The 27,126-nt window shown below is 43.6% G+C and overlaps 1 protein-coding gene and 1 long non-coding RNA gene across 2 annotated transcripts in view; one reads left to right on the forward strand and one right to left on the reverse strand.

The window, feature by feature from the left end:
- The window catches only part of PTPN3 (protein tyrosine phosphatase non-receptor type 3), a 100,873-nt gene extending 84,527 nt beyond the window's left edge, over positions 1-16,346 (forward strand). The window contains exons 19-25 of the mRNA XM_023545064.2: positions 3,449-3,539; positions 3,843-3,904; positions 5,875-6,021; positions 12,887-13,015; positions 13,472-13,617; positions 14,137-14,272; positions 16,263-16,346. Coding sequence (XP_023400832.1) covers positions 3,449-3,539; positions 3,843-3,904; positions 5,875-6,021; positions 12,887-13,015; positions 13,472-13,617; positions 14,137-14,272; positions 16,263-16,340 — 789 coding nt within the window. The 3' untranslated portion in view covers positions 16,341-16,346. The remainder of the gene's footprint in view (positions 1-3,448; positions 3,540-3,842; positions 3,905-5,874; positions 6,022-12,886; positions 13,016-13,471; positions 13,618-14,136; positions 14,273-16,262) is intronic.
- On the reverse strand, positions 16,321-26,285 carry LOC111749841 (uncharacterized). The gene is made up of 4 exons (XR_002785025.2): positions 25,835-26,285; positions 22,108-22,243; positions 18,854-18,965; positions 16,321-16,433 (listed from the first exon to the last, which is right to left on the reverse strand). It is a non-coding gene; the product is annotated as an uncharacterized LOC111749841 (long non-coding RNA).
- Positions 26,286-27,126: the final 841 nt, after the last annotated feature.

A 27,126-nucleotide genomic window follows, 5' to 3' on the forward strand; every position in this document is an offset into this window, starting at 1 on the left:
GTCTACCGACTCTAAAGGAGCTTGACAACCAACTCTTAACACTTCAGACACTAAATATTTGAATAGGGCTGCAGCAATTCAGTGGAAATAGGATTCAGCATTGGACTTTGCAAGGCATACATAAATCTGAGTGGGTTGTCAAACCTGTCAAAAGCAAAAAAAAAAAAAAACTATGATTTGTTCACCTAGCTTTTCATAAAAGAGTTTTTCAATTTTATAAATAGGTTTCCTTTGTTGTAGTTCTTCTTATCATTTCAGTCCTTTTAATTTAAGAAATGTTAATTCTCACTCTTATGCTAATGAGATAATTCAGAAATGGCCAAAGAGTTGTCTCCTGACCTCTACCCTTTTCAGTTTCCTTCTCTTTATTATAATTTATAAATGACATGGTGATGTGTATTGTTCCATACTTACTCCGTTGCTCATGCAAATGTATTTTATACATATACATAAATGTATACACACACACAAGGATTGTGTGTATCCACACATAATGTGTAGGTGTGCATGTGTGCCAATATGTATGTAAATGAGATCACCACTGTATTCTCTAACTTGCATTTTACACTTAAGAATAGATGAACGTACATTCTGTCAAGTCTGTACTTTTAGTCTGTTTTATTACTTGCACAGAATTTTGTGGTGTGACTGTGCCGTAATTGAAATCAACACTTTTTCCTGTTTAGGAATGTTGACATTGTTTACAGTTTTCTGCTGATAAAAAAAAAAAATCTCTGCAGGTAAACTTCTTTGACATGTATCTTTATGTACTTCGGTCACATAAAGGCCAAGGTGTGCACATTTAAAGTTTTTAAAACCCTGCTGTAGTATTTTATTTAAAAATAAAAATTTATTTTGGTACTCTACAGTCCTGTCAACAGATCGTTACTGCCGAGATACATTTAAAATCATACTGTAATTAAAACTAGAGCTGTGCTTTTCTGCTAGATTATCTCAAGTTGATTGCATTTACATTTTTGTTGTTTGGAGGAAAAAAAAATCTCTTTTTACCTCCAGATCAGCTTTACTGATTAGATTTACTGATTTTACTGATTAATTGGATTTCACCTCTATGCGGTTAATCAATTAGAACTGCGATGCCATTTAGGTAAATTTGACTGACTCACATATCCTCCGCCTGCCAGAGTCAAACCAAAATCTCCAATAAATCATGAATTTGTTTCTAGAACAAGTGCAGAGAGTCCATTAAAGCCTGCAGATATTTATTTAAGAAGTTGTTCAGTTGCTACTTAATCATTATAAATTGAAATCATAAAGATGATCAGTAGCTGAGCTCCTGTAGTTTGGAATTCTAAGCATTTGGTAAGTGAATATGATGTGGCACTATTATTATGGCCAAGAATCTCCCAACAGAAGCCGGCTTACAAATCAAGAAGTAAAAATTGCAAAAATATAGGGGAAAAAAGAATATTCAACCTCCACATTCAAATTACAGAGACACTGACTGTGTTGGCCACTGTTTGGTGAGCTAATTATTCTTGTACACTGCTGTGAGCATGTAGATGGATATAACTTGTCTATAGCTTGCTTATATGTATTAACAGGCCTTAAAAATAGGCTTTGATGCAGTAATTCTGTTCCTAGGAATTTTTAGGAGTGAAATATTGAAAACAGCTTAATTTAAATGTGGGATAAAAGTTAAATTATAGTAAATGATAGATTATCATTAAACCATTAAAAATCATGTGTATAGACTATTAAAAACCTATATAATCAAGAAAAAGCAGTCTCCAAATTCTGGTATTTCATTAAATACTTCTTTGAGATGCTAAGACTCTCTATGGTCAAAGTAACTTGAGAAATACTCAGCTAATCAGAACGAAACAGATTTCTGCACTATAGGATTTATGTTCTGTGAATCTCAAAATATGATTTGTAGTATTTTCCAAATTTCTTTGATCATGAAACTTTTTTTTAAAAATGCCTATTAGCTTCTCTCAGGACACTTGGGTCCTGTAGAATATAATATGAGAAGTGCTAATATGAAGTTCAATCTCATTTTTTGTTTTTAAAAATGTACGTGTATGTAGAGTAAAACCTGCAAAAGCTAGAACCTGTGTAAGACAGAAACCTGTCAGAGAAGGAAAACTCAAAAATTTTCCACTAGAATGAGTGATGTAAAAGTGTTAAGGCTGTACCTGTGAAAGGTGGAAGACTTGCGAGACCCAGAAAAGCAAGGCAGCCCCGTCGAGTTCCATCTCTCAGAGGTTTCACTGTGTACATTACAGTGTTTGTATATATGCATATACATATTTTTGTACATATATGTACAGGGAGCCCTGGTTGCACAGTGGTTAAGAGCTCGATTGCTGACCAAAAAGTTGGCAGTTTGAACCCACCAGCTGCTCCTTGGAAACCCTATGGGGCAGCCCTATTCTGTCCTATGGGGTTGCTAAGAGTTGGAATCAACTCAACGGCAACAGATTTGGTTTTGGCTGTGCACAGTAAAAATAAACTAAAGAAAATATATGGAAAGGTCATCTCAGGGTTGTGAGATTACTGGTAATTTTTTTTTCTTTATACTTGTGTGAATTTCTCAAATTTTCTGGAAAAAAACATAGATGACTTACAACATTGGAAAAAAGTTGTGTTTTTAAGTTTCCATGGAGTTAATAAAAACCTCTGGTGACTATGGCCTGTCATTCAAGATGGGGAACACCGTTGTATAGAAAAAGAGGATGGAAACATTGAGGTCAGATCTGAGTTCTCCCTCTCCTTTGTGATCTTCAGCCAAGCATTTGCCCTCTGTTTCTCACTTGCGATATAAGCGTGCTATTAATACCTCTCACAAGGCTGTTGTGAAAATCATGTCACACACTGTACAATGTGTCTGAGGTGCTTGTAGACATGCAAAGATTATTTAGACTTTGTGATAGTGATGGCATGTATAGGGAGATGCTCCTTTAAATGAGGTTTCGTGCATATTGGGACAGACGTTTTTACTGTGGAAATGTGCTTCTGAAATGATGAATGAAATGCTCTCGCTCTTAAGCAAAGAATATGGTTCACTCCATTGAATCGGAGGAAATTGTTTTTGGGCTAATTTAGATGATTTCCCTTTATTTTTGAATCAGAATTCTTTTTTATTTTTTTACTCTTTTTGCTTTAGCATTTTTCAAATAGTTGTCAGAAAGATAAGGTTTTACTTACCATGATCTATTACCTGTGACTCAGACCCCTTCCTGTGATTTTCTTTTTTCAGAAGAGCTTCATGTTAAAGAAGAAAAAAAATTATTGAAGAATTTAGCCTGTTTCCTATGGAATTGTAGAACTTCTTGTTGGAAAGATTTCCTTTCAATGTGTAACTCATAATCAGCTTTTAAATCTTAAGATTTTGGTGCCATGAACTTTACTGTGAAGTATATTTTCACATTCCTTTCGTAGCTGTTTTCTGCCATGGTTTTTTACTTCTCTGTTTGTTATATAGCAACTCTACAGAAAGAAGCCTGGTCTGGCCATCACGTTTGCAAAGCTGCCTCAGAATTTGGACAAAAACAGATACAAAGATGTGTTGCCTTGTGAGTATCCAGTGCGAATGCCTCTGCCCCTCCCCTCTCCCTCCCCCCCCCCCCCCCCGTCCTCTGCACTGAGATAACGTTTCCCTTTTTAAAACAGATTGTCTGGTATTCTGGAACGATCTTCAGTATGTCTGTAAACACCACAGTCTTTATTGCAGCCATTTCAGACTCTGAACAGTTGGGGAATAGTGTTTATGCTAATAAGGCGAACGCTGCAGATGGGGCTGGGAAAGAAACTCGTGTTTACTTGGTATGATAAAAATAACGCTCAGAATGATTGGTAAATTTTTCTCTCCCCCACAGATGACACCAGCCGGGTATTATTGCAGGGAAATGAAGATTATATTAATGCAAGTTATGTGAACGTAAGTTAGGAATCTTATGTAATAAGAATCATTGAACATTGTACCAATGGTGACGCTGATGGCATGTATCCCATGTTAAAGTTGGCAACGTGCTTTTCTGATCACAAACTCATTTCAGCCTCACAACAGCCACACGAGGGGAGGCAGGATAGTCTCATTTTACAGAGGAGAAAGCTAAGGTTCACAGAGATTAAGTCATTTGAGAAAGTCACAGAACTAACGGGAAGTGGGATGAAAACTCGGATTCTGTGTTTCTGACTCCGTAGTCCACGTGCCTCCTATCTTCACTACTGACATTTATTTAAGTGTTCGTTCCTTGCCAGTGATCCGCTTGTCATTTTCTATGTGTTTTTACCCCATGTAGTTAATGTACATCCTGCCTAAAAATAAGAAAAATAAAATTTCCTCTATGTATATACCCAAAAGGGGAAAGCGTTATTTCTGGCTTTTGGGCCTCTCTGAACCTCCATTTCTTCATTTAAACCAGGGGTTGGCAAACTTTTCCTGTAGGCCAGGTTGTTGTTGTTGTTGTTATGTGTTGTTGAGTTGGTTCTGACTCATAGCAACCCTGTAGGACAGAATAGAACTGCCCCATAGGGTTTCCAAGGAAAGACTGTTAGTAAATATTTTGGTCTTTACAGGCCAAGAGACAAAATTGAGGATGTCAGTAGGTACTTAAATAACCATTTAGGAGTCCCTGGGTGGTGCAACTAGTTAACATACTCAGCTGCTAACTGAAAAATTGGTGGTTCAAGTCTACCAGAGGCACCTTGGAAGAAAGGTCAGGCAATCTACTTCTGAAAATCAGCCATTGGAAACCCTGTGGAGCACAGCTCTACTCTGACTCACATGGGGTCACCATGAGTTCAAATCGACTCATAGCAACTGTTTTTTTTTTTAATAACCATTTAAAATGTAACTATTTAAAAATGTTAAAACCATCCTGAACTCAGCAGTCACTTAGGCAGGTTTGTTCCTCAAGTCATGGTTTGCCAACTCCTGATCTAAAAGAAGAGATGATATCTCAGTTTAAGTTCTCAAGTTGTCACAAAGTATCACAAACTGTCCAAATAAAAATGGGTCTGATCAGTGGTCCCACTTACTCCACAACACTGGTGGGATTCATTGACGCCCTATCCAGTGTTCCTGGTGACTTGAGAGGAGTGTGGGAGATGGTGCAGGCAGCGAGACCATACAGCCCAGTCCCTTCCTGTTATCCATGTGAGACTGAGCCCAGGACTGACTGAGGAAGCCACTAACCCAAGCACTAACCAAACCATGAGTTAGGAGCCTCCATTTCCTTCCCACTTAAAAATGAGTGAATCAAATCACGGTACCAGTCCAAAGCCCAGCAGGTTCTGAGCATTCTTTCTAAAGAAGGACTCAGTTTAAAAGGCAAAAAGCAAAAGCAGAGCAGAATGGGAGAGGGACACTGAGGACACTGGAAACCATTTGAACTGGTTAGTGTCAAGATTGACCAACTTAATGGTGCGAGCACTGGAAACCATGTAGACAGCAACGTGTACCAATGGTTGGTGGTATATGCCTGTATGGTTTATGCCTCAAAGAAAAGTAAATGGATTGTGATAAAAACCCCTACACAGGGAAAGACTTGGGGTGGGGATTGGTATGCATTGCTGAAAATACAAAATAACCAATATTGACAGATTATACCTAAGATAGAGCAATGAAAGTCATTTACAACTCTTCTGCCGTCTTGTAGTTACATTTCTGATGATTGCTTACTGAGTATCATACATTCTATCTTAACTATCTATTGCTAGAGTATTGTCAAAGAGTTTTCAAGGACTTTAAAATAATTTTTTCCTTGATTTTTCTCATTTGCTATCAGTGAATAAGAGATCTTACTCTGGTTTGACGTCAGTTGCCAAGTAGAAGAGTTTAAAATCTAGTTTCCTGTCCAACTTGTGGCAGTAACAGATTCTAATGCCTTAATAATTTCTTGCCAGATGGAAATTCCTGCTGCTAACCTTGTAAACAAGTACATTGCCACTCAGGGGCCCCTGCCACATACTTGTGCACAGTTTTGGCAAGTAGTTTGGGATCAGAAGTTATCACTCATCGTCATGTTGACAACCCTGACGGAGCGCGGGCGGGTGAGTGCCTTGATTTCCTATTCAATTGTGTGCAGTGTCTTGCAGCACTGTGTGGAATGTGACTCTCCGGCCTGGAAAGGGTCTTACATGTCGCCCAGTCCAGGCCTTATGCAACCCATAAATCTGTTCCGACCCACTGATGGACACCACCAATGACAGGAAACTCAGCACTCCTTCCCCCTACTCCCTGGCCTTCCCCAAGGTTGACCTTAAAGAATGATCAGACGGCCAGTCCTACTCCTGGCTTGGATACATTACAACAAACCAGAAGGCAGTTCCCCTTGCCTCACCTTCCCTGATCCAGAACCCCTGCTTCTGCTGTGGCCGTGCCCACCCAGGACAAAGGCTGTTCCTAGGAAGAGCAGTATGGGTGCCAGGTTAACAGTCCATAGAAAATAGGAGAAATTACATCCTCTACCAACCTCTGCGTGTGTCACAGCAAAGCCTCATGCAGAAGAGGTAAGAAGGGCTTAATTAGGAGAGTGGCAGGTACCATACTGGGCATAGCAGGCTCCATATGCACAGAAGGCATGCATTTTCCATAGGAACAAGTCACTGATTATATAATGGAAGTCGGTGTACAAGAGATACCTGTATCATGAATCCCCTAACTTGTGGATACCACTGGATATCTTCATTATCAAATGTCTATTCTGAAAGATATTCCAAAATGGAATCTAAATTAATTTTGAATCACCCGCTTTGAATGATCTGTGTGCCACTTTCTCCCAGGCCCGCCCTTGGTGTCTAGTTCAGAATGCCAAATTAATCTGTGTTGAAAATCGGAATACACAGGATTAGAGCTGGTAGCATGTTTGAGATCAGTTGACCTTCTCAGTCAAAACAACGAAATAAATACTACAAATCCTTCAGAGCCCCACAGATTGCAAAGGGCTTTTATATGCCATGTCCCAGACAGATGGCTCCCCACCTCTGCTAGGGAACTTCCAGGGCCCATTCTGTGGGTGTTCAGTCCTGATTTTGTAACGTTCCTCCTCACAGGCTGAAATCCACATCACTTTTAACTTTCACCCCACCTCACTGTGCCTCAAGGATCAACACAAAATAAGCTACCCCACTCTTCTTCATGACTCCCTTTCCCATATCTGAAAATAGCCTTAGGCTTTTCAAAGCCAGCCATCTGCTGGACTTTCATCAAGCTTGCTGTCAGCAGAAATTGTCTGCTTTTTGTTTTAATATTGCTATCCAGCCGGTTTCTTCCATTTTGTACTCATGCCCTTGAGTCTTGGAACCTACATAAAGCAGGTTGGCAGGCTCTGCAACCAAGTTGTCTGGATTCAAAGCATGATTCCTCTTGAGTAAGTTGCTTAACCTCTTTGCTTCTCAATTTTCTCAACTGTAAAATGGTGATAAAAGTACCCACCTTGTAGATTTGTTATGAAAACCAAAAAACTTAGAGAACTTCATTTTGCAAGTGTCCAGCAAACGTTAGCTATTATTTGGTGTGTGCATGTCATCATCTTCATCATGAGTTGCATTCAGGTCTGGCTCTTTGAGGCTTTTTAGACTTCTTTTGTTCTTTGTGTTGGCTGTCACTCCTAGATTCTTGTCACTCACAGATTTGATCAGAATCTCTTCATGTAAGTCACTGATAAAAATTTTAAAGGTCTTCAAGAGGCAGTAGAAACCTTCTAGAATGCTGTTAGTTGGCCTCGAGGGCACTCCTTGGAGAGTAGTTGTTAACCTCCCAGCTCTGCTCTTGTCCCCTGCCATTTCTCCATCTTGTCTACCCGGTTACTATGAGAGGCTTTGTCACAGGCCTTCCTGGAATCACAGCACATCATGTCTATGTCATCACTTTATCTCCTTGTCTAGGACTCTTGTTTGTGTTTATTTTTTTGTTTTCATTTTGTTTTTTCATAGGAAATTAAGTTACCTGGGCTCTCTTTTTGAACTTAAGGAACCCTGGCTGGCTTACAGTGTTATGTTCTCTTTTTTTCTAAAGTGCTTGCTGCCAACTGGTTCTGTGGTATAGTGACTAAGACTGCAATCTCAGGGTCATGCTTCCCAAGTTCAAAACCTGGCTCTCTCACTTCCCAAATTCGTGATTTAGGCAAACTAAAAAACCTCTGTGTGTAACATGGGATAATAATAGTCATGGGATTGTGGGGGGAATTAAATGAGTTAAAACAGGTAGCTAAGAAGAATGCTTGGTACTTAATAGGCATTATATAAGTAGTAGCTAGTAGCAGTAGCAACAGCAGTGGTAATTTGAGTATTACCTTAACAATTATTACCAGGTCTGTACAATATTTTATTTTCTGTACTGTTGTTTTTTTTTTTTCTTTCTTTTCTTTTTTTCTTTAAGTCAACTTACCTTTTTTGCTTTAATTAATTTTCTTTACAAGATCTTAAATGGGAATCCAGTATCAGTTGCCATAAATAAAATGTATACATAAAGATGTAAAGACCATAAAACAGTGTATTAAATTCTAAATAAATATTTTTGCCTTCTTGAAAGAAAAAAATCACTTTCCCACTGTGTGGTTTAACATGCTGTAGTGTACATCCAGTCTCCTCCTCGTGTACCCCCAGTCATCCCATGCTTTACAGGCTCTGATGTGGACCATTCCACATTTTATAAACAACAGGCATCAAGCTTATTATTGCCTTGTTGTTTTATAAAATCTACCTGTTTCCCTGTTTGAAAACGCTACTGTATCTTTCTGCTTTGGTCCCTTGTTCTCCTGCTTCTTAGTGGCCTGAGTTCTCCAGGTTTTCTCAGAAACAATTCATCGTCTCTCATAAAGCCTTTTAGTTCATGATGCGCTTCCTGAGCGCTGAAGCCTGAATCCATTCAGGGCCTCTCAGTGCTGTCTCTGTCTTTTTGCTTGTGTTGGGCTTCTCTTTCCTTTTCATAGAGCTTACTCTACCCTCTCCAGCTGGAAGGTCATTCTTCTCCTCACGGAAGAACGAGGCTCAACAGGAATGGTTTGTTGTCCTACGCGTAGTGACAGATGATCTGTCCTAGATAGCAGCCCCCTTCTCTCCCTCGTCCCGTCCTGCTTGTTCCAACTCAGCAGATAAGGCCCTTTCTGTGATCTGAAAGGCCTCACCTTCCTCTGCCTGCTCTTAATGGCCCTGCCCCTCCCTGCCCTGTCCTTGATTAGATCCCTCTCCTCTCTTTTGTTGATGTCCATGCGCTGAACCTGAGCTCATCTGAGGTCTCTTTGGGACCTGGTGGATTTCTTTGTTTCCTAGCCCTTTCTTCCTAAGTGAACCCATTCTGGTTAGTTCCATTGGTTTCCTGCATTAAGAGATTCCATCTCCCGTGAGTCATAGCATTCTCTTCATAATCTCTGGCCCTGGGAATTTACCTCTCTTGTTTATCAATTGTTAGAAACCTGTTCTTCTAAAATCTAGGCTGCATGTTTCCTCCCTCTTCTATTAGGAATTCTCAGGTGACCCAGGCCCTTTGTCCTTAGGTCCCCATCTCTTCCTCATCACCACTACCTTTCCCTCACAAGCTGCCAGCCGTCAGAGGCTCTGGCTTTGAATTCAGAGGAGGCGTTTGATTCTAGCACCAGCGCTTTTAACTGTTTAACCTTGGATGAGACACTAAGGCTCGATTTCCTCATCGCTAGAAAAGGGGTGATAATGACGGTCTCTTGGGATTGTTCTGAGGGTCAGGAATAACTTCCCCTGCATGATGCCTGTCAACAGTAGGTTCTCCCTAGAGTAGTGACCCTGGGTCGCATCCTGCCGAGTCTCACTGGGCTAAGGCAAATGGATTTGCCACTCTGTGAGGTGTTAAGGGGTCACTGGATTGTCATGAAGACTGAGTGAGGTGACAGGAAGAGAAAGCCTGTCAACTTTCTTGCTCTCGTTAATCTGTTTCATACACACTGTGCTTAGTCAACACACTCCTGTGAGAGATGAAGTGAATGGACTTGGGCACTAACTCCTTCCACCTCCTGAACACACACCCACCTGCTCATTTGTTGACAGGACACATCTGCCTGAGTGTCCTCACAGGCAGGATGCCCAGATGAAGCTGTCAGCCCCACACGTGCACACACTCACATACACACACATTTGCCCCTTCTTCTGTGCCCACCGTTTTGGTCCATGGCATCTGCCTATCCAGTCACCTAAACCAGGAATCTGGACTCAGCCATGACTCCTCCCATTTCTTTACCTCCCACATCCACTCATAATAGTTTGCCCCCACAGACTGCCTTCTACAGCTCTGAAATCCTCCCTCTCCTCTCTGTCCCCGCAGCTCAGAACCCTTTCCTCTTTAGTCCAAATCAACAGCCACCTCAGTGACTCCCTGGGCCTAGAGTTTCCCTAAGTCCAGTCCATTGATATAGCTTCTAGCTTGACCTTTCCAGGATATAAACCTGCTCCTATCGTTTTTCTGCTCAAAACCATTTGGCGGCTCCCCAGATCCTCAGAGCAAAGCCCAGCCTCCCTCACCTCAGCCTGATTTGTACCTTTTGTCCAGCTGGATTGAGCTGTTGGTTGTTCCCTAGGTATGCCAGGTGTTTCTATGCCTGTGTATCTTGTGTGTCCTAGTCCCTTTGCCTCAATTGGTCGATCCTTGCCTTACCCACCTGGTGAACCCCCAGCCCTTCAGTACTAAGCTCACCACCCCCTCTGTCCAGGACATCTACTCCACCTTATTCATGAGCAAGAAAACAAGCATTGCACTATAAAGGTTACTTGGGTCCATGACTCTCCCACCCAAACCTAAATTTCTTCGTCTTCCTGAAATAATGCTCTTTTCCCATCAGGAACCCAAATTTCCAGTGTTGTACCTTCTGGTCCAGAAAACCAGATCTTTTAAGAAGCTATCTTCTATGATCAGCTCTCACTTCTTGAACCCTCTTCTCATCCAAAGCCATACTTAGAACTAGAAGGAGAGAAACAGTCCCCTCACAGGCCTGCATTCCCTACAGAGAGAATGTTCTGGGTTCTTCTGGCAGCATCTGCCCTGGGATTGTGGCCTGGCCACAGCTTAGCCATCCCAGCTGAGCTCAGAGCTGCCAATACTGACCTAGCACCTTTACTGTCTTCTTGTTCACCGGCAACTCTTCCCTGCAGTGCTAGGCCCCCTGCATATGTTAACTCTGTCATCCTCACAACCTTTCTTCATAGGACAATTTTTGTGTCATTTCACCTTGTATCATCCTCACCACAAGATCACAGTCCTAGAGTGAAATTCCAGCTCTGCCCCACTTCCTACCTGGATGACCTGAAACAAATTGATTCATCTCTGGCAGCTTCAGTTTATTCATGCTTTCAGACCCAAATAGACCTAAAGACTAAATTTGGTCAGGGATAAAGAGAGAGCCCAGTCCTGGTCACATTCACTCTGGAATAAGGGGACTCTTTGGAGCACAGATATTTGTAGCTCTGCCTTGCATAGCTGATCACTTCAGAGACTATCTGCCCACCAGTTGTTGAGGTTGCAGGACCTTTGCAGTGCAGGGACTTGCCCCTCCTTACGCATGAGGCAGGTGTAGGCCCACGTTTGTCCACTCTGCCTGGATTCTGCAGATAGCAGCCCTTTCACCGCTAAGCAAAGTTGGAAAGTGGCTACTAACTGAGGTGCCCATGTTTAAGATGTAAAGGTAGAATCTTAAACCCAGATTTCCAGCAACATACCTTAATTTCAGTAGTCGCCGTGGTGTTTGAAAATAGGAATAGAAAAGCTGTTTCCCAACAAACCATACCCCCTTACAGTGATAAGCAAATATAATTTTTATATAAGTTTGCCCAAATATAGGCTTGGAAAATATTAATTTTCTTAGCTAGAATTTGACTGACAGAAGGAACTATGATGGGATGGACAGCTTGCCTCGGAATTTTGCTTTGAGGCTATAGACAGGCACTAAGGTGTCTTATGGGACAAGCTACAGGGTCTGGAAAGGGTGAATGGAAAACAGTGAGTCTACGGGGAAACCAGAGACACTGGGGTGTGCGGTAGGGAGAGCACTGACTGGGTCACCCCTTGCACTCACTCCTGCTGAGCCCCGGGGGTTTCCTTGTCTGTTCTTTGGGGAGGAACAGTACTCATCAGTTCTGCCAGCCATCGTTGGTGAACACATCTGCAGGCCCAGGGCATGCTGCTCAAGTGAGAAGGGTTATTCATCTCCATTTGGGGATTTCTTTTATCTACGATTTCATCTGTGAAATCCCTGGTCAACCCTGCTCAAATTGACACAGAGCCCATAAGTACAGCAATAATAATGGCCCCCATTGCCCTGGCCCCACAATGAGGCAGCCTTTCCCCCATCTGTGACACAGGTACTGTCCCCATCTTTCAGGTGATGATTCTGAGAATCAGAGAGCTTAAGTAGCTTGTTCACGGTCATGTGGCCCATTATAGCCCGACGTCTTCTGCCTCAAGAGGATGGGAGGTGAATGGTGGAGGAGGGATAAGGTAGAGAGAGAGGGCATTGAGAGCAGAGAGGGGACCTGAAGAACTGGAGTAGGCTTGATAAGGGGTGGGAGGAGTTTAGGGTAGAGAAGTCATCACAAATTAACACCCATGCTGTGGCATGCCCTGACGATGAAAATGAATCTCTTGTACTCAACCTCCAAGCCCTAGCCCAGCTCTGACTGGAGGGCTGTGGTCTGGCTCCTGTCAGGCTGACCCTCACCACAGTCTCCAAAAGAGGAAGGAGGTTCCTCCACTCCCCCAGAGAAGCTACACAATGCAGATCAGCCTCATTGAGTTTCTTTTCTCCTAGCCACACTCAGAGTATCTGGGTGTGAGCAATGAGAGGACTTTGTTCAAACACCCAACCAGCCTGTCATGGCTAACCACTGGGTTCACACACCCACAGAGGAGGTTACTGAGGCCCTACCCAACTCACACACGGTGGTTCCCCTACAGACCAAATGTCACCAGTACTGGCCCGACCCTCCTGACGTTGCGGAACATGGTGGCTTCCACATCCGGTGCCAGTCGGAGGATTGCACCATCGCCTATGTGTTCCGAGAAATGCTGGTCACCAACAGCAAGGTGAGCAGTGCCTGGCAATGCAGTGCCTGGTGGTGGGTGGCCTGGGGAGGGCACAGCTTAGATATAGGCACTAAGTCTGCATTCATTGTGGTCCTGGTTGGGCTATACTTGTGGATCTACATCTCCTCCAGTGAGCATTTCAGTAATAATACAAGACTGACCGGACAAGAGGCAGTCATGCGTGGTCCTCATGGCCAGTACCACAGGTGCCAACAGGAAGAGATAGCTGTGGGCAGAAGCAGTCAAGGAGGCAGTCCTGGCGAGAGAGTGTTTTGAGAGAGTAGGTGGGTGGATGGGTGGGCAGGAAGCCCAGCAAGCCCAGCACCAGCAGGACCATGCACCGTGGGAGAAGATGTGTCAGGAGACGGGGCTGTCCTGGCTGGTGGCTGGGTGGGGCTGGGGTCTGCTTGCCCACTCGTCTATATTGACTCACCAAGGACACCATGTCTTCCCCAGACAGGAGAAGAGCACAGGGTCACCCATCTCCAGTATGTGGCATGGCCTGACCACGGCGTTCCCGATGATTCCTCAGACTTTTTGGAATTTGTAAATTATATGCGGTCCCTGAGAGTAGACAATGAGCCCGTCTTAGTTCATTGCAGGTACTGTGGTTTGTTGTTTTTTTAAATACATGTATTCCTTGGGAAAGGCCTGGAGAAAGTTGGCCAACAACATTCCTACCCTCAACCCTGCAAGGCTGTGTGCTTTTACAAAGTTCTGTTTACTTTATTTCTTTACTATTTCGAAAGACTGGGAATTTTTCTGACATTACAGACTTCCAAACATAATGCAGAACTGCAGAAGAGAGTCCCACCCTCATCTTTACCTTCGTTCTTTTGTCTACTAACCTTCACAATAGATGTGAAGAAGGGGGTGGATTTTGCACTTAACAGTGGGTTTTTTTCCATTGGTCCTTAAGCCCCCTGGTATCAGAATATATGAGAATAGGCTCTTGGGGCACGTCTGAGAGAACGCCTGGAGGGGGGTGTGTTTGTATTCTGGAAGATCAGGAGAGGAAAGCTCTTTCTGAGTAACTGTGGGAACTGGGTAGGAGTTAAGCTGGGCCGGGCAGAAGTGCTGCTTGGGCAAATCCCAAGTCTTTCCATCTCTCCCCTCTCCAGTGCTGGAATAGGTCGCACTGGTGTGTTGGTCACTATGGAAACAGCCATGTGCTTAATTGAGAAGAACCTGCCTGTCTCCCCACTGGATATTGTCCGGAAAATGCGAGACCAGCGCGCCATGATGGTGCAGACATCAGTGAGTAGAAATTCAGTCATAAACCTGCTGGCAGTGGCTGTCACCTACCAAGTGCTGACCCTGGGCCAGGCTGCAGTCAGGGCTCTGCAGGTCAAGAGCCTGAGGCTCAAGGGATTGAGCCCCTTGCCCAGGGTCTGAGAGCTTGTCTGGGGCTGAGCCACTCCAAAGCCCACACCTGCCTAACCTCTACATTTCGCTGCCCTCCTTCTGCTGCCTCTGTAATTCATTTCCTGTCAGTTTCTGAAGTAAGCAAGGCCACCTGGGAGATTTCAGCCACCCACATGTTCTAGGTGACCCTTCGACTGGGCAGACTCTGACACAGCCCCGCTCCCTCCTCCTTTGGGCTCTCTCCAACTTACAACTTACTACGTAGCACCCGAGTTCTTGGTACTGCAAATGTCCCCAAGAGGCAGCCTTGTGGCTTTCCCCAGGACTACCAGAGAGACAGTGTAGCAGTGTGGAAAGAGCATAGCTCAGGCTCCACCATATACTGGATAACCTTTGAATAGTCCCTTAACCTCTCTCCAAGCGTCAGTTTCCCCATCTGCAAAATGGATACCATCCTATGTTCATTCATCCGTTCATTCAACAGATAATTGCACAAACAGGAGAGACCAGGGTTATATCTGGTAGGAGAACTGGATTCATCAATTATAAGTCCCATCAGTGACAGGGGACGTTTAGTGGGGTCTGAGAACTCAGAGGAAAGGTGCCTAAAGCAGACTTGGAGAGCTCAAGGAAGGCTTCCTGGAGAGTAGCTTCTCAGGCACAACCCCCCAGATAGGTGAAAAGGAGTTAGTGAAGAAAGGAGCAAGAATTTTGCATCCTAGCCAGCAATATATCCTCACAGGCTTGTGGACAATGTTTAAATGATTTCCCTAATAGATTTTGAGCTCTTGAGGCTTTATATTAGCTTATAACCAGGAATTCTGGATAAGGGAAAAAAATTGACTTTTGTCATTAAGGATACTCTCTACCCTGTTTTGTGGTATGGAAGACCTCATTGCTGGTAAAAAAAGGGGGAAAAAATGCATTGTCTTGGTAGATTTTCTAGCTGGCATATCTCTGCCTAAAATGCTTTCCTTTACCCTGTACACTTCACTAAAATAAGTTTCTTAGGTATTTGCTAATATTAAAAGCCTTATTCCGTGCAACAGCTTTCAGTGGTTGTTGTCCTTTGTAAGACTAAATCCAGGTTCCTAACCAGCATCAGGCCCCCCAAACCAGGTGGCGTTCCACCTGTGCAAGTACTTCTCCTCCCCACACCAGGTAGTCTGGGCCAGGATAGTGAGCCCTGACTAAAGGACTTCCATAATTTTTTTTTTTAGCTGTCATTTATTACAGCAAAGGGATACAAAACAAAATCAGCAAAGGGATAGATACATGGGGATAGTCCAGAGGAAACCAGGCACAGGCTTCCAAAGTCCTCTCCCAGTGGAGGCACACAGCATATGCTTAATTCCTGCAGCAACGAATTGTAACAACACATGTGAAATGCTGTCTACCAGGGAAATTCATTAGAGACTCAGGACCCAGGATTTTTAGTGGGGGCTGGTCACATTTTTTTCCAAAAAATAATTTTTTTTAATTTTGGTCACATAGGCACCCTGTGCCTAGTATGTGGGGCCTCCACTTTTTCTTACACTGCTCTTTCTGCCCAGCATGGCCACCCTGCAGCGACCTTTACCCTTTGCAACCTCCCCTGATGCCCCTGGGTAGCTAGTTTCTCCCTCTGTTGTGTTTCCATGACACAGTGCCCACCCCTCTTGGAGCACTTCCCCCACCCCTGCACCCTCATCAGATAGGAATTATTATTAGTTCACAGGTGTGTCTTCTGCACATGTTTCCCCGACATGTAACATAGGGTCTGGCCTGATCCGGTGTTGGTGCTCAGTGAGTGTTTGTGAATGACAGGAAAGAGTAACCACACACGTGGTATCGTACAACGCTTTTGGAGCTGCCTGACTTGACTGCTGTATTTCTTTTCCAGAGCCAGTACAAGTTTGTGTGTGAAGCAATTCTTCGTGTGTATGAAGAAGGCTTAGTCCAAATGCTGAATCCCAGTTAAGGCAACTGTGAAAATATTCATTCCTCTTTCCCAAGAGCATCCTCCTTAAGGACAGACCTTCTCTCTGAAAGCAGCAAGAGGAATCTGTGCAGGCTGTGGGAAAGGAATGAGCACATTTGAACGCAGGCACTTTAAATTTCTGTAGAAAGGTATCATGTATATAGGAACTGTGTAGATACGCATGCTGTCATGTATAGCATAACTTAGACCCATTATCCCTATGGAGAGATATAAGCAAAAGGGATCTCAGTTTGGAGCCTGTCCTAATGCCTCCTACCTAGACATTACCATACCCCTGTAAGCCACCCTTGGGCAACGCAGAAGGAATGCCAGGAATGCTGTTGACCTCCCAGAAACAAGGTGGTGTGGTTATTTAGGGTTGCGTGGATGTTTTGTGTGTGTGTGTATATATATAGGAGTATAAGGGCTGAGCTTTCTGTGCTTCTAAGTGGAGCTGGAAATTAGAGCTGGCACACTTCTGATGCTAAGGAACCCCTGATGAATGTCCTACAACAGCAAGAGGGTGGGGTTCAGGCTAAAGAATGAGCAGTACCTTTTCTGCCCTCCCTTCGTTTGTGCCATCTCCCTGTCAGTTCCAGTGGTCATGTTCCTGAGAATCATGCCCAACCCACCCCCTCCCCCGCACTTCCTCCCTGCATTAATGACCCTCTGGGGTTCATACGCAGTGCCTGCACCGGAATAATGATGCTATGTTCTGGTGAATTTTCGATTGAGACTCTGAGAACTAGGACTCTCGGAGTCTTGTCGTCGTCGTGTTTGTTAGTTTTAGAAGCAGGTGTCTCTCGCTTCTCTGCAGCGCTTGCTATATACTCAGAATCCAGGACTGGAATCATTTACTACTGAATCTACTACATGTATTGCTGCTACTTCAAGCTACTACACTTGAAACATGATGATTGTTGTGAGGGGATACGAGATGACATCATCTAAATATTCAGAATCTGTGGCCCTTCTCAGAAAGATCTAGTAATTGAACCATGGGAAACCCAGCTTCTGGAGGGTCGTCCGTGGGTGTGTGTATGTGCGTGTGCGCCCATGGGTGAGTGTTTCTCAGGATTCCTAACTCGATTCAAATTACAGTTGAGTTTATATGAAGAATGAGTCTCTGTATCGAAGAACAAATGTGTGCTTTCACCCTCAGTTGCAGTGGTCTCCATTTCATTTCAAAGGAGAGGATCAGACTATCTGAATATAAACACAATTTGATGTTAATTTATTCTAAGTGCACCATGATTTTGATTGTCCTTGAAGAATTCTGCCTTTGTTAATACTGTGTTAAATTTTTTTAAATTTGTGACAGGATTGTAGCAAATTATTATTTAAGGAAAATAAATTACGTAAAAATTTTAATGTGGTATTTTTAAATAGCTGTTTTTGTGTATCCAGAAGAGGAAGCTAAGCCAGTTTCTTAATAGTATTTATAGAAAAGGATGCTTTCATACTATAATGCACATAAATGAAGCCATTTTGCTATTTAGTCAACTCTGGACCAATTTCGTAGTTTCCTGGCTGCAAGATGGATAAAAAGACCTATATAGCAGGGGCCAGGTTTCTGAGGGTTCTTTATGTCCAGACCTAGCAGACTTACTTGCATACTTCCCATCTTTTCCTCACCAATATTTTACAGCTAAATGGGAGAGATGAAAGGGAGGTGTTATAGAGTGCTGTAACCCCATACTGTGAAACAAGAAGAGCTAGCAGAACGTAGCAGGAAATTTTGGAGCTAAGGGGTAGGAGATTTGGTACTTGACCTGACTCAGTGCTCATTAGTTCAAGTCCCAATCACGTAAGAGCTCTGCCTCTATTTCCCCAACTGTAAGCTAGGAGAAACAATACTTATGCATTAGGTTGATTATGAGGATTGGGTAAGATCATGTTACTAATGTGAATTTTCATCAGCTGGGATATAACTGATACCACCGTAGATGGGTTACTTGGACAGTTAACTTGTTAGCAGTTAGCCCCAAAACATACCAAATAGAGTTATCTAGGGTTTTATAAGAGAAAAATGTTTTGCTTCTAGGGAAAACAATAGCACAAAGGAATATCTTACCAGCACCTTTGTTCAGTTCAGCCTCAGAAAAATTCTATCAGCAAAGCACCAAAAAATGAGAGGGAAGGGGGAGCACTAGCATAAATTTCAATGCTGTCGGGATATTTAGCAAATGATTGCCACTTGATGAAAATGCATAGTGTGCTAAAAGCCTGAGAAGTCTAAATGTGTCTAGAGGTTTGTGTTTTATTATTACAGTGAACCCTGTGATAGCTGAAACTCGACGGGATTGCCTTGTTTTTCCGGGTCTCACAAGTTTTCCCACACTTCACGTTTTAATGGAAAATATTTGAACTTTCCTTCTCTGACAGGTTTCTGCCTTACTCAGGTCCCTGCTTTTGCAGATTTGCTGTATTTTTTTAAAAAACAAGTTAAGTTGTTTAATATGGTTGCAGAAATGCTGCCACTATTGTTGCATATAAATTTCTAAAAAGCTTACCAAAGATTGTAGCCAGTCTTTTCCTGCCACTGTGCTGGTCAGCAGTTCAGATTCAGCAGATGTTGCCAGAAAGAAAATCCGTGTAGTAATGGGAAAGAACAAGCCAAGAGAACTATCCACAGGGGCAAAATATACAAGTAAATACTGTAGATATTACCAATGAAATTCTGTAGCTCAAGATTCCGGTTTTACCACCTTGTACACTTAAGCAATTATACTCAAGAAACCTTTTTTAGTCATAAGTGAAGAACTTCATCAGAATCGGGATAAATATTTTGCCTGGGAGATCTGGCTGGGTGTGAATGGAGAAGACATTTACATCCTACGTTCTGGTGCTCTCAGGAAGTTTAATTAGACACACTGATGTGCTGAGTTAATCAAGATGGGAGATCCCTCCTGGTGCCACTCTATAGACCTGCACTTGGTGTTTTGACCTTCCAGAGAGAAAGATTCAACTCAGTTGGGGTGGGGGTAGGGGTGTTTGGATCACAAACTTCTACTGGTCTTAAGTTCCTCCCACAGTAACTTATAATATGCCTTTAGATTAGTGTAGATGCATTTGACATTTTTAATTCCTCAGAAATTATTATTCTAGGGCAAGCAACAGGCCTCTTCATCCTCCAGAGGCAATGAAGAGGCAGCATCATGGGAAAAGATTGTAAGAGGCAGGACTTGGATCTAAACTGAGGCTTAAGCAAGATGTGTTGCCTGTTGGCCCACATGTATGCACACCTATAAAAGGGGAAGATTGGGCTAGATTACATGAGCTCTTTAGTTCTTTCCAGGTTTAACATTGTGGGGGACTGAGATTCCAGAAAATCGAAATTAATCCTAAACCAAAGCTGCAATAGAGCTATCACAGTTCTTGTCCACCAGGGAATGTACCTTAGAGCTAGGCACTGTTGAATGTGAAGACAAGGATTACTATTCACTGGTCCTTGTCTGTCATCCAAAACCGAGACCAGTCTCAGTAAAGATGGTCTGGGGAACCAAACGCATGCAAGTCCGATGGCCAAGTTGTCCTGCCATCTTTATAGCTCACATTCTGTTTGGAGCAACTAAAGGATTTGTGTTAAGTCATGGGAGATTGAAAAGTGTCTTACAGGGGACAACTTAGTCAATTGGCATAACATAGTTCACAAAGATAATGTTCTACACCTGAGTTTGGTGAATAGCATCTGGGGTCTTAAAAGCCTGCTAGTGGCCACCTAAGATATAACTACAGGCAGTCTCTGGGTTACGAACGAGGTCTGTTCCTGAATGTGTCTTCAAGAATTTGTAGGTAAGTCGGAACAGGTGCACACAGGTTCTTATTTAGCCTTACTATAACGGTCCTTATGAGTCAGAATCAACTTGATGGCAATGGGTTTTTTTTTTTGTTTTTTTTTTTTTTTTAGTGCAAGAAAAGGCTTAAAGCCTTTTCAATGATTTAAAAACTGCACAGGCAACAAGTGAAGGTGATAATGATGCAGAATTAGTTGTGGGGGAGCAGGAGAGCAGTGGGATGCAGACCGCAAATTTTTATATAAAGCCCAGACTTAATGGTCTGACTAAGACTAGAAGGACCCCAGAGGTTATGGTCCTCAGACCTTCTGTTAGCCCAAGACGGGAACCATTCCCAAAGCCAACTCTTCCGACAGGGATTGGACTGGACTATAAGATAGAAAATGGTACTGGTGAGGAGTAAGCTTCTTGGATCAAGTGGACACATGAGACTATGTGGGCAGCTCCTGTCTGGAGGGGAGATGAGAAGGCAGAGGGGGTCAGAAGCTGGCTGAATAGACATGAAAATAGAGGGTGGAAAGAAGGAATGTGCCGTCTCATAAGGGGGAGAGCAACTAGGAGTATATAGCAAGGTGTATATAAATTTTTGTCTGAGAGACTGACTTGATTTGTAAACTTTCACTCAAAGCACAATAAAAATTAAAAAAAAAATTAGTTGTGGATAGGGTTGGTTCAGTCATTTCGAAGTGAGGGCAAATTTACATAACATTAAAAGGCAAGTATAAGTTGCCCATAAGTCAGGTGTTTTTAACCGAGGGACTGCCTGTATTGGTCTTTACTCGTACGGAGCAAAAGAGAATGAAGGAACTCAAAGGCTCCAAGAAGAAACTAGTCCACAAGACTGATACCCCACACAAACCAAAACCTCCTCTAACCTGAGACCAGAAGAACTAGATGGTGCCCAGCTACCATTACCTACCATTCTGACCAGGGACACAATAGAAGGTCCTGGACAGAATGGGAGAGAGATGTAGAACAAAACTCAAATTTCCAAAAAAGCCAGACCTACTGGACTGATAGAGTCTAGAGGAACCCCCAAGACTACTGCCGTAAGATACCCTTTGAACTTGGAATTGAAGCTATTTCTGGAGGTCACCTTTCAGCCAAATAATAAATTGGCTTATAAATAAACAACATCACCCGTGAGTAATGTGCTCTCATAAATAATTAGCTACGAGACCAAACAGTCAACAGTTACCCAAAAGCAAAGATGAGAAGGCAAGGAGGGGAAGAAAAGCTAAGTCAATGGAAACAGAACAAACAGAATGGAAATAATGAGAATGCTGACATATTGTAAAAACTGTAACCATTGACAAGGAACAATTTGTATAAAAATTGTTAAAAGGGAACCTAATTTGCCATGTAAATTTCACCTAAAACAATAAAATATTTACAAAAAGAAAAGTATCTTAATTGATCAATGTTTTTTCTGTAAATTTGAAATGTTTTTCATTCTAACCTGTTTTGTCAGTGACCACTGAAAAACAATTCAATCAATATAAAAACATTCAAGCTATGCAACACTATTATTGTCTGCTGACATTTTTATTTCAATAATTGTCTTGCTTTCTGGAAGTGTTTTCTTATTTTGTTTGCCTTTATTTACTTATCTTAATAAATACTGTTTTGAATGGAGCCCTGGTGGCACAGTGGTTAAGAGCTACAGGAAGCTATGGCTGCTAACCAAAAGGTCAGCAGTTCAAGTCCACCAGCAGCTCCTCGGAAACCCTATGGGGCAGTTCTACTCTGTCCTATAGGTTCGCTATAAGTCAGAATCAACTTGACAGCAATGGGTTTTAACTGTTCTGGAGAATGTTCTGCCCATCTCCACCATCCCACTGGTCAGGAGCATGACATTCCACACGCATTACCTTCTCCACCTTGACCTTGGGTGGCAAAGTCAAGATCAGAATTGGGTTCTTCAGCTGCCAGTGACAACAGTAGCTTATACAAAATAGGTGCTTACTTACCTTCTAATGCAGGCTGCTAGGATGCCTCCGTGGTCATCAGGGTCCCCCTTCCTTCCGACTTCTTGCTTTCCCATCCCCAGTGTATAGCTTCTACCTTGGGACCAAGATGTCTGCCCCAACCATGTTCATGTTCCAGCTAGGAGAACAGAGGAAAGGGAGGGGAAAAGCAAGACCTCTTCCGTTAGCAATGTGCCCTAGAAGATATACACATTACTTATGCCCACATCCAATTGATCAGAGCTTAGTCACAGGCCATTCCTACTGCAAGGGGTCTGGGAAAGGTCATTTTTATTCCAAGAAGCCATGTGCCTAACTAAAGTGAAATGGTTCTATATCTGAGAAAGAATGAATTTTGAGGGACAATTAGTGGTCTCAGCCATGACTCAACACTTTGGCCACCCTTCTTCCCCCCCCCCCCATAGAGCCCATTCCTCCTCTCTCCAAGGGAGACAAACTCCATCCTATTACAGCATTTAACTTAAGTTCCAGGTCTTTAGACAATGTGCGGTCTTCTTCCTCAACTCTGAGTGGCTTCTTATAGTCTAATGACCTATAAACTAAAAGACAACAGAGCCTGTAAACAGTAGTGAAGTAGAAACAGGAAAACAGCCAATGAAAACTCATTCCTAAGAGAGAAAAATAGGAAATATGGCTGTCACTGCTGCATTAAAAAAAAAAAAAAAAGACTAGTTGCTGTTGGGTTGACTGACTCATCACTACCCCATGTGAGTTACAGTAGGACAGCATTCCATAGGGGTCTATGGCTGATTTTTCAGAAGCAGATCACCAAGCCTTTCTTCCAAGGCACCTCTGGCTAGACCCAAACTCCAGTCTTTTGGTTAGGAGCTGAGTGGCTAACAGTCTGGATTACCAAGGGACTCCTCAGTGTCCCATAAACCCGTTGACATCTAGTCAATTCTGACTCACAGCAACCGTATAGGACAGAGTAGAACTGCCCTACAGGGTTTCCAAGGCTGTAATCTTGGAAACTTGCAGACTGCCACATCTTTCTCCCACAGAGCAGCTGGTGGTTTCAAACTGCTGACCTTTCAGTTAACAGCTGAGTGCTTAACCACTGCACCACCAGGGTTCCTCCCACTGCCCCATAAAAAAAAAAAAAGAAAAAAACCCATTGCCATTGAGTTGATTCCGACTCATAGTGACCCTATGGGTCAGAGTCGAACTGCCCCATAGAGTTTCCAAGGAGCACCTGGTGGATTTGAACTGCCAACCTTTTGGTTAGCAGCGTAGCACTTAACCACTACGCCCCCAGGGTTCCTTCCATAGGGGTTACCAAATCCCACTGGACAGAGAAGAAGCCCTTCTCTGGCTGTACCATACGTCTTGAATAGCCCACCACAGCCCCAGCCCTGCTCTCTAAAAGGAGCTCCTTGTCCACTGAGCTCCATAGCCACATCAGAGGTGGGACTGCCATGGGTGACCTGCTTGAGAATGACATAGCTTTTGTAGCTTGCTTACTCCTGGAGCAATTTGGGGCTTTGAGTCCCCAGGGTTGCTTGCATGTTTCTTGCAGACCAGGCTGTGGTCTCTTTGCCAACAGAATCCCATCAAGTATGCACAGCCAAGAACTAGCCTAGGCGCTAGTGTTTGGCTTACTGGCTTCTGTGCCCTGCTTCTGCTTCTTTCTCAACTTAAAGGTGCTACCTTGAGGCCACCTGAAGGAGAAGCTTGGGGGTAAGACAACATCCTTAATCTGATCTTCGGAGTCAACATTTTCTGGCAGAGAAGCCTTGAAAACAGCTTGCTGCCCTAGTCTTAGCTCCTGCTAAGACTGCCACCTCAGAGCCAACGCTCTTAACAGCTGCAGTTTGGAGGACAGAAACTGTTGGCATTTTCATTTCTTCAAGACTTTAATCAACTTAGTGCAGGCTGCCAACAGGGCCTCCCTTAGCAAAGCTGGATTCTCTCCCATCTCTGCTTGCAGTCTGGCTGGCTCTAGCCCCGGTTCATCTCACTTTTATAGGACTTCGTGAAAAGCAACAAGAAGTAAACACTCACTCTTTTCGCATCTCTTACACCATTTCTTCTACTGCTGTGGCCTCAGTCCACATGTGGTCCATTCCACGAGCTACCACAGATGACAATTTCATCAATTGTTTAGCCATTATATAAAAAGATTGTATCCTCGTCATCTGCTGACCTATAATTCCACTTAGCCAACACCACATTTTAGATGTTATTTGCATCATCCCTTTTCAGGTATCAAATGCTGAATCAGAAAACCAAAGTTAAGGTAGCTTGAACAAAATAGACATTTATTTCTCTCTCACATAAACACAGGCAGTCCAGAATTGGAATAAGTACTCTATGATCATCAGGGACCCAGGCTCCTCCAATCTGGTTGCTCCACTATTCTCAACATACAGCTTCTACCTCATGCTCCAAAATAGCCACTCCAGCTCCAGCCATTGCATCCACATTCCAGCCACCAAAAAAGAGGAAAGGGGAGAAAAAAAGGAATGTTTCCCGTTAAGGACACTTCCTAAAAGTTGCATTTACTACTCGCTCTATACACAATTGCAGAACTTAAACATATGGGCACACCTACCTAGCTGCAAGGGAGGTTAGGAAATGCAGCCTTTATTGAGGACGACACCCTATCCAGCCAAAATTCAGGAGTATTATTGCAGAAGAAGAGGGAATCATTATTAGGACACAGTTAGCCACTGTTGCAGGTTCCTTGACTTCAGATCTGCTGAAGGGCTGACTTACAAGGGGTTACCCTGCTCAGGATCCAGCACACAGAAACAAACACAATTATGTCCTTCAAGTAAGAGTGATCCACCGTTTTGACATATCATACTAACAGCTCCTGACAGGATCAGCAGCCATCCATTACATAAATTAATCATTTGAATAAGAATGTACTGATAACACAAACTTAACCTCTTTTCTAGACGCCCCAGAGCCCTATCCACTCCCCCACCCCCAAATTACACAGGGTAAACTTCATCTATGGCCACCCTTATATCATTTGCTGGTTAGTTCCTAAAACTCTGGGTTCCTCTCCAAATCAAGGAAGGCCCTGGGATTTCCCCTGAGGCTGCCCCAGAGCTTCCCACATCATTGTCCACACCAGAGGCAGAGCGAGGCAGCAGGAGCTGTCTGTGGTTGCAGAGGCTGGGGGGAGAGAAGGCAGCGGGAGGTAAGTGGTCACAGTCAAGAGAGATTTACAAGGAAGAAGTGACAGTTTGATAACTGTTGGGATGTGCAGAGGGTGGAGCTGAGGATGGGGCCAGTTTCTAGGTTGGGCAACTGGGTGGATTCCAGTCCCCAAAACAAGGAAGACTGGGTGTGGGGGAAGACGATGAGATTGTTCTTTCGGCCTGAAGTCTAACGTTAGGGATGCATGTGTAAGCTGTCTGAGGAGTCTCAGGGCAGCTGCGTCTGAACATGAAACTTCCTTTATTCTCAAAACTGTGCATACATTTCTGAGTCCCAATCACCCCAATCTGCCACAGATTTCTTTTGTGCCATTCCTGTTTAAATTTTACTCCAATCAAAAAATTTCTGTAATCAAACCCAGTTTTTAAAATAGCCTGAAGTAAATATATAGTCAGGTTAATATTTCATCATAATCCTAATCAGAGGTCCGTGCTCTCTCTGAACTTCCTCTCCCCAGCCGTCCTCTGTCTGTCAGAACTCTCAGGGGCCTCACTCTCCTCTAGAGCCTGCAGCAAAGACAGGCATGGAGGGAAGTACTCACGTGTGGGCAACATGTTGGGGCTGGGAGAGATCCCCAGTCTCGGCTCTGCGTTCGGCTTCTGCTGGTTGATGGTCTGGGCACAGGCGCCGTGTGGTTTTCTTTAGTAGTATTCCCCTTTACCCTGGCCCCCTCCAGCCTGGAAAAACCACACTCCCCCTCCCAGAGGGAGCATGTCCTCCTTCTGCTGCATCAGCTGGATTCTGGGAGCATGTCCTTCTTCAGCCCCATCAGCTGGATCCACCCCCACCAGGTCTCTAAGTTATGCAGCCCATCACTGGGCCATGTGGCTCCATGGGTGTATTAGTTTCCCAGGAGGCTGTAACATAATACCATAAATTGGTTGGCTTGCAAAAACAGAAATTTATTGTGTCACAGTTCTGGGGTCAAGTGGTTCAGATTCAGGGTGTCAATGGCCCATATCCCCCCCGAAGGCTCTAGGGGAAGATCCTTTCTTGTCTCTCCCAGCTTCTGGTGTTCTTGGTGTGTAGATGCATCTTCACATGGCCATCTTCCCTCTGTCTCTCTTCTCCTTTTGTAAGGATACCATTCCGTGTGATTAGGACCCATCCTACTCTAGTATGAGGTCTTTGGGTTACACAAAGCTTTAAGCACTTGACTACTACCTGAAAGGTTGGTAGTTTGAACCCACTCAGAGGCACTTCAAAAGACAGGCCTGGTGATTTACTTCTGAAAGATTACAACCTTAAAAACCCTATGGAGAAGTTCCACTCTGCACACATGGGGCAACCATGAGCTGGAATCAACTTAACAGCAACCAGCAACTTGACCTCTTTAGACTCTCTGCTCCTCAGTAGATGAAACATGAATAGTGCCCCCTGGAGTTGTGCAACGTGGAGTGCTGACCATGCTTCCTCACACAGAGCCATGGGAACCACTGGGTCTTCTCTGGTGCACTGAATCCCACAGAAAACTCATCAGTGGTTGATGAGTTTCTAGCCTAGGCTGAAATCCTCTTCCCCGACTAGAGCTCTATCCACTTCTCACCTGTGCTTTGAGAAATGGGTCTACACTTTCTGTGTCTTTCAAAACTGCTCATTTACTACCTAACAGCAAGCCTAAGATTCAGACTGAACACGTTTGCTGAAAATAAGCCTCACGCCTCAGAGGCTTTATCTTGCATCCCCTAATTTAATACCCAAGCAGACGACTGTGAATAAAGGGAGGAAATGTCTCTCCTTTGCCTCTCCTCCCTTTACACACAAACACACAGGAAAGATCCCATACAGGAGTGGTGATGCCTATAAAGTAGTACGGCCATGTTGAAATCACAT

The sequence above is a fragment of the Loxodonta africana genome, chromosome 9 (assembly GCF_030014295.1).
Source record: "Loxodonta africana isolate mLoxAfr1 chromosome 9, mLoxAfr1.hap2, whole genome shotgun sequence".
Taxonomy (NCBI): Eukaryota; Metazoa; Chordata; class Mammalia; order Proboscidea; family Elephantidae; genus Loxodonta; species Loxodonta africana.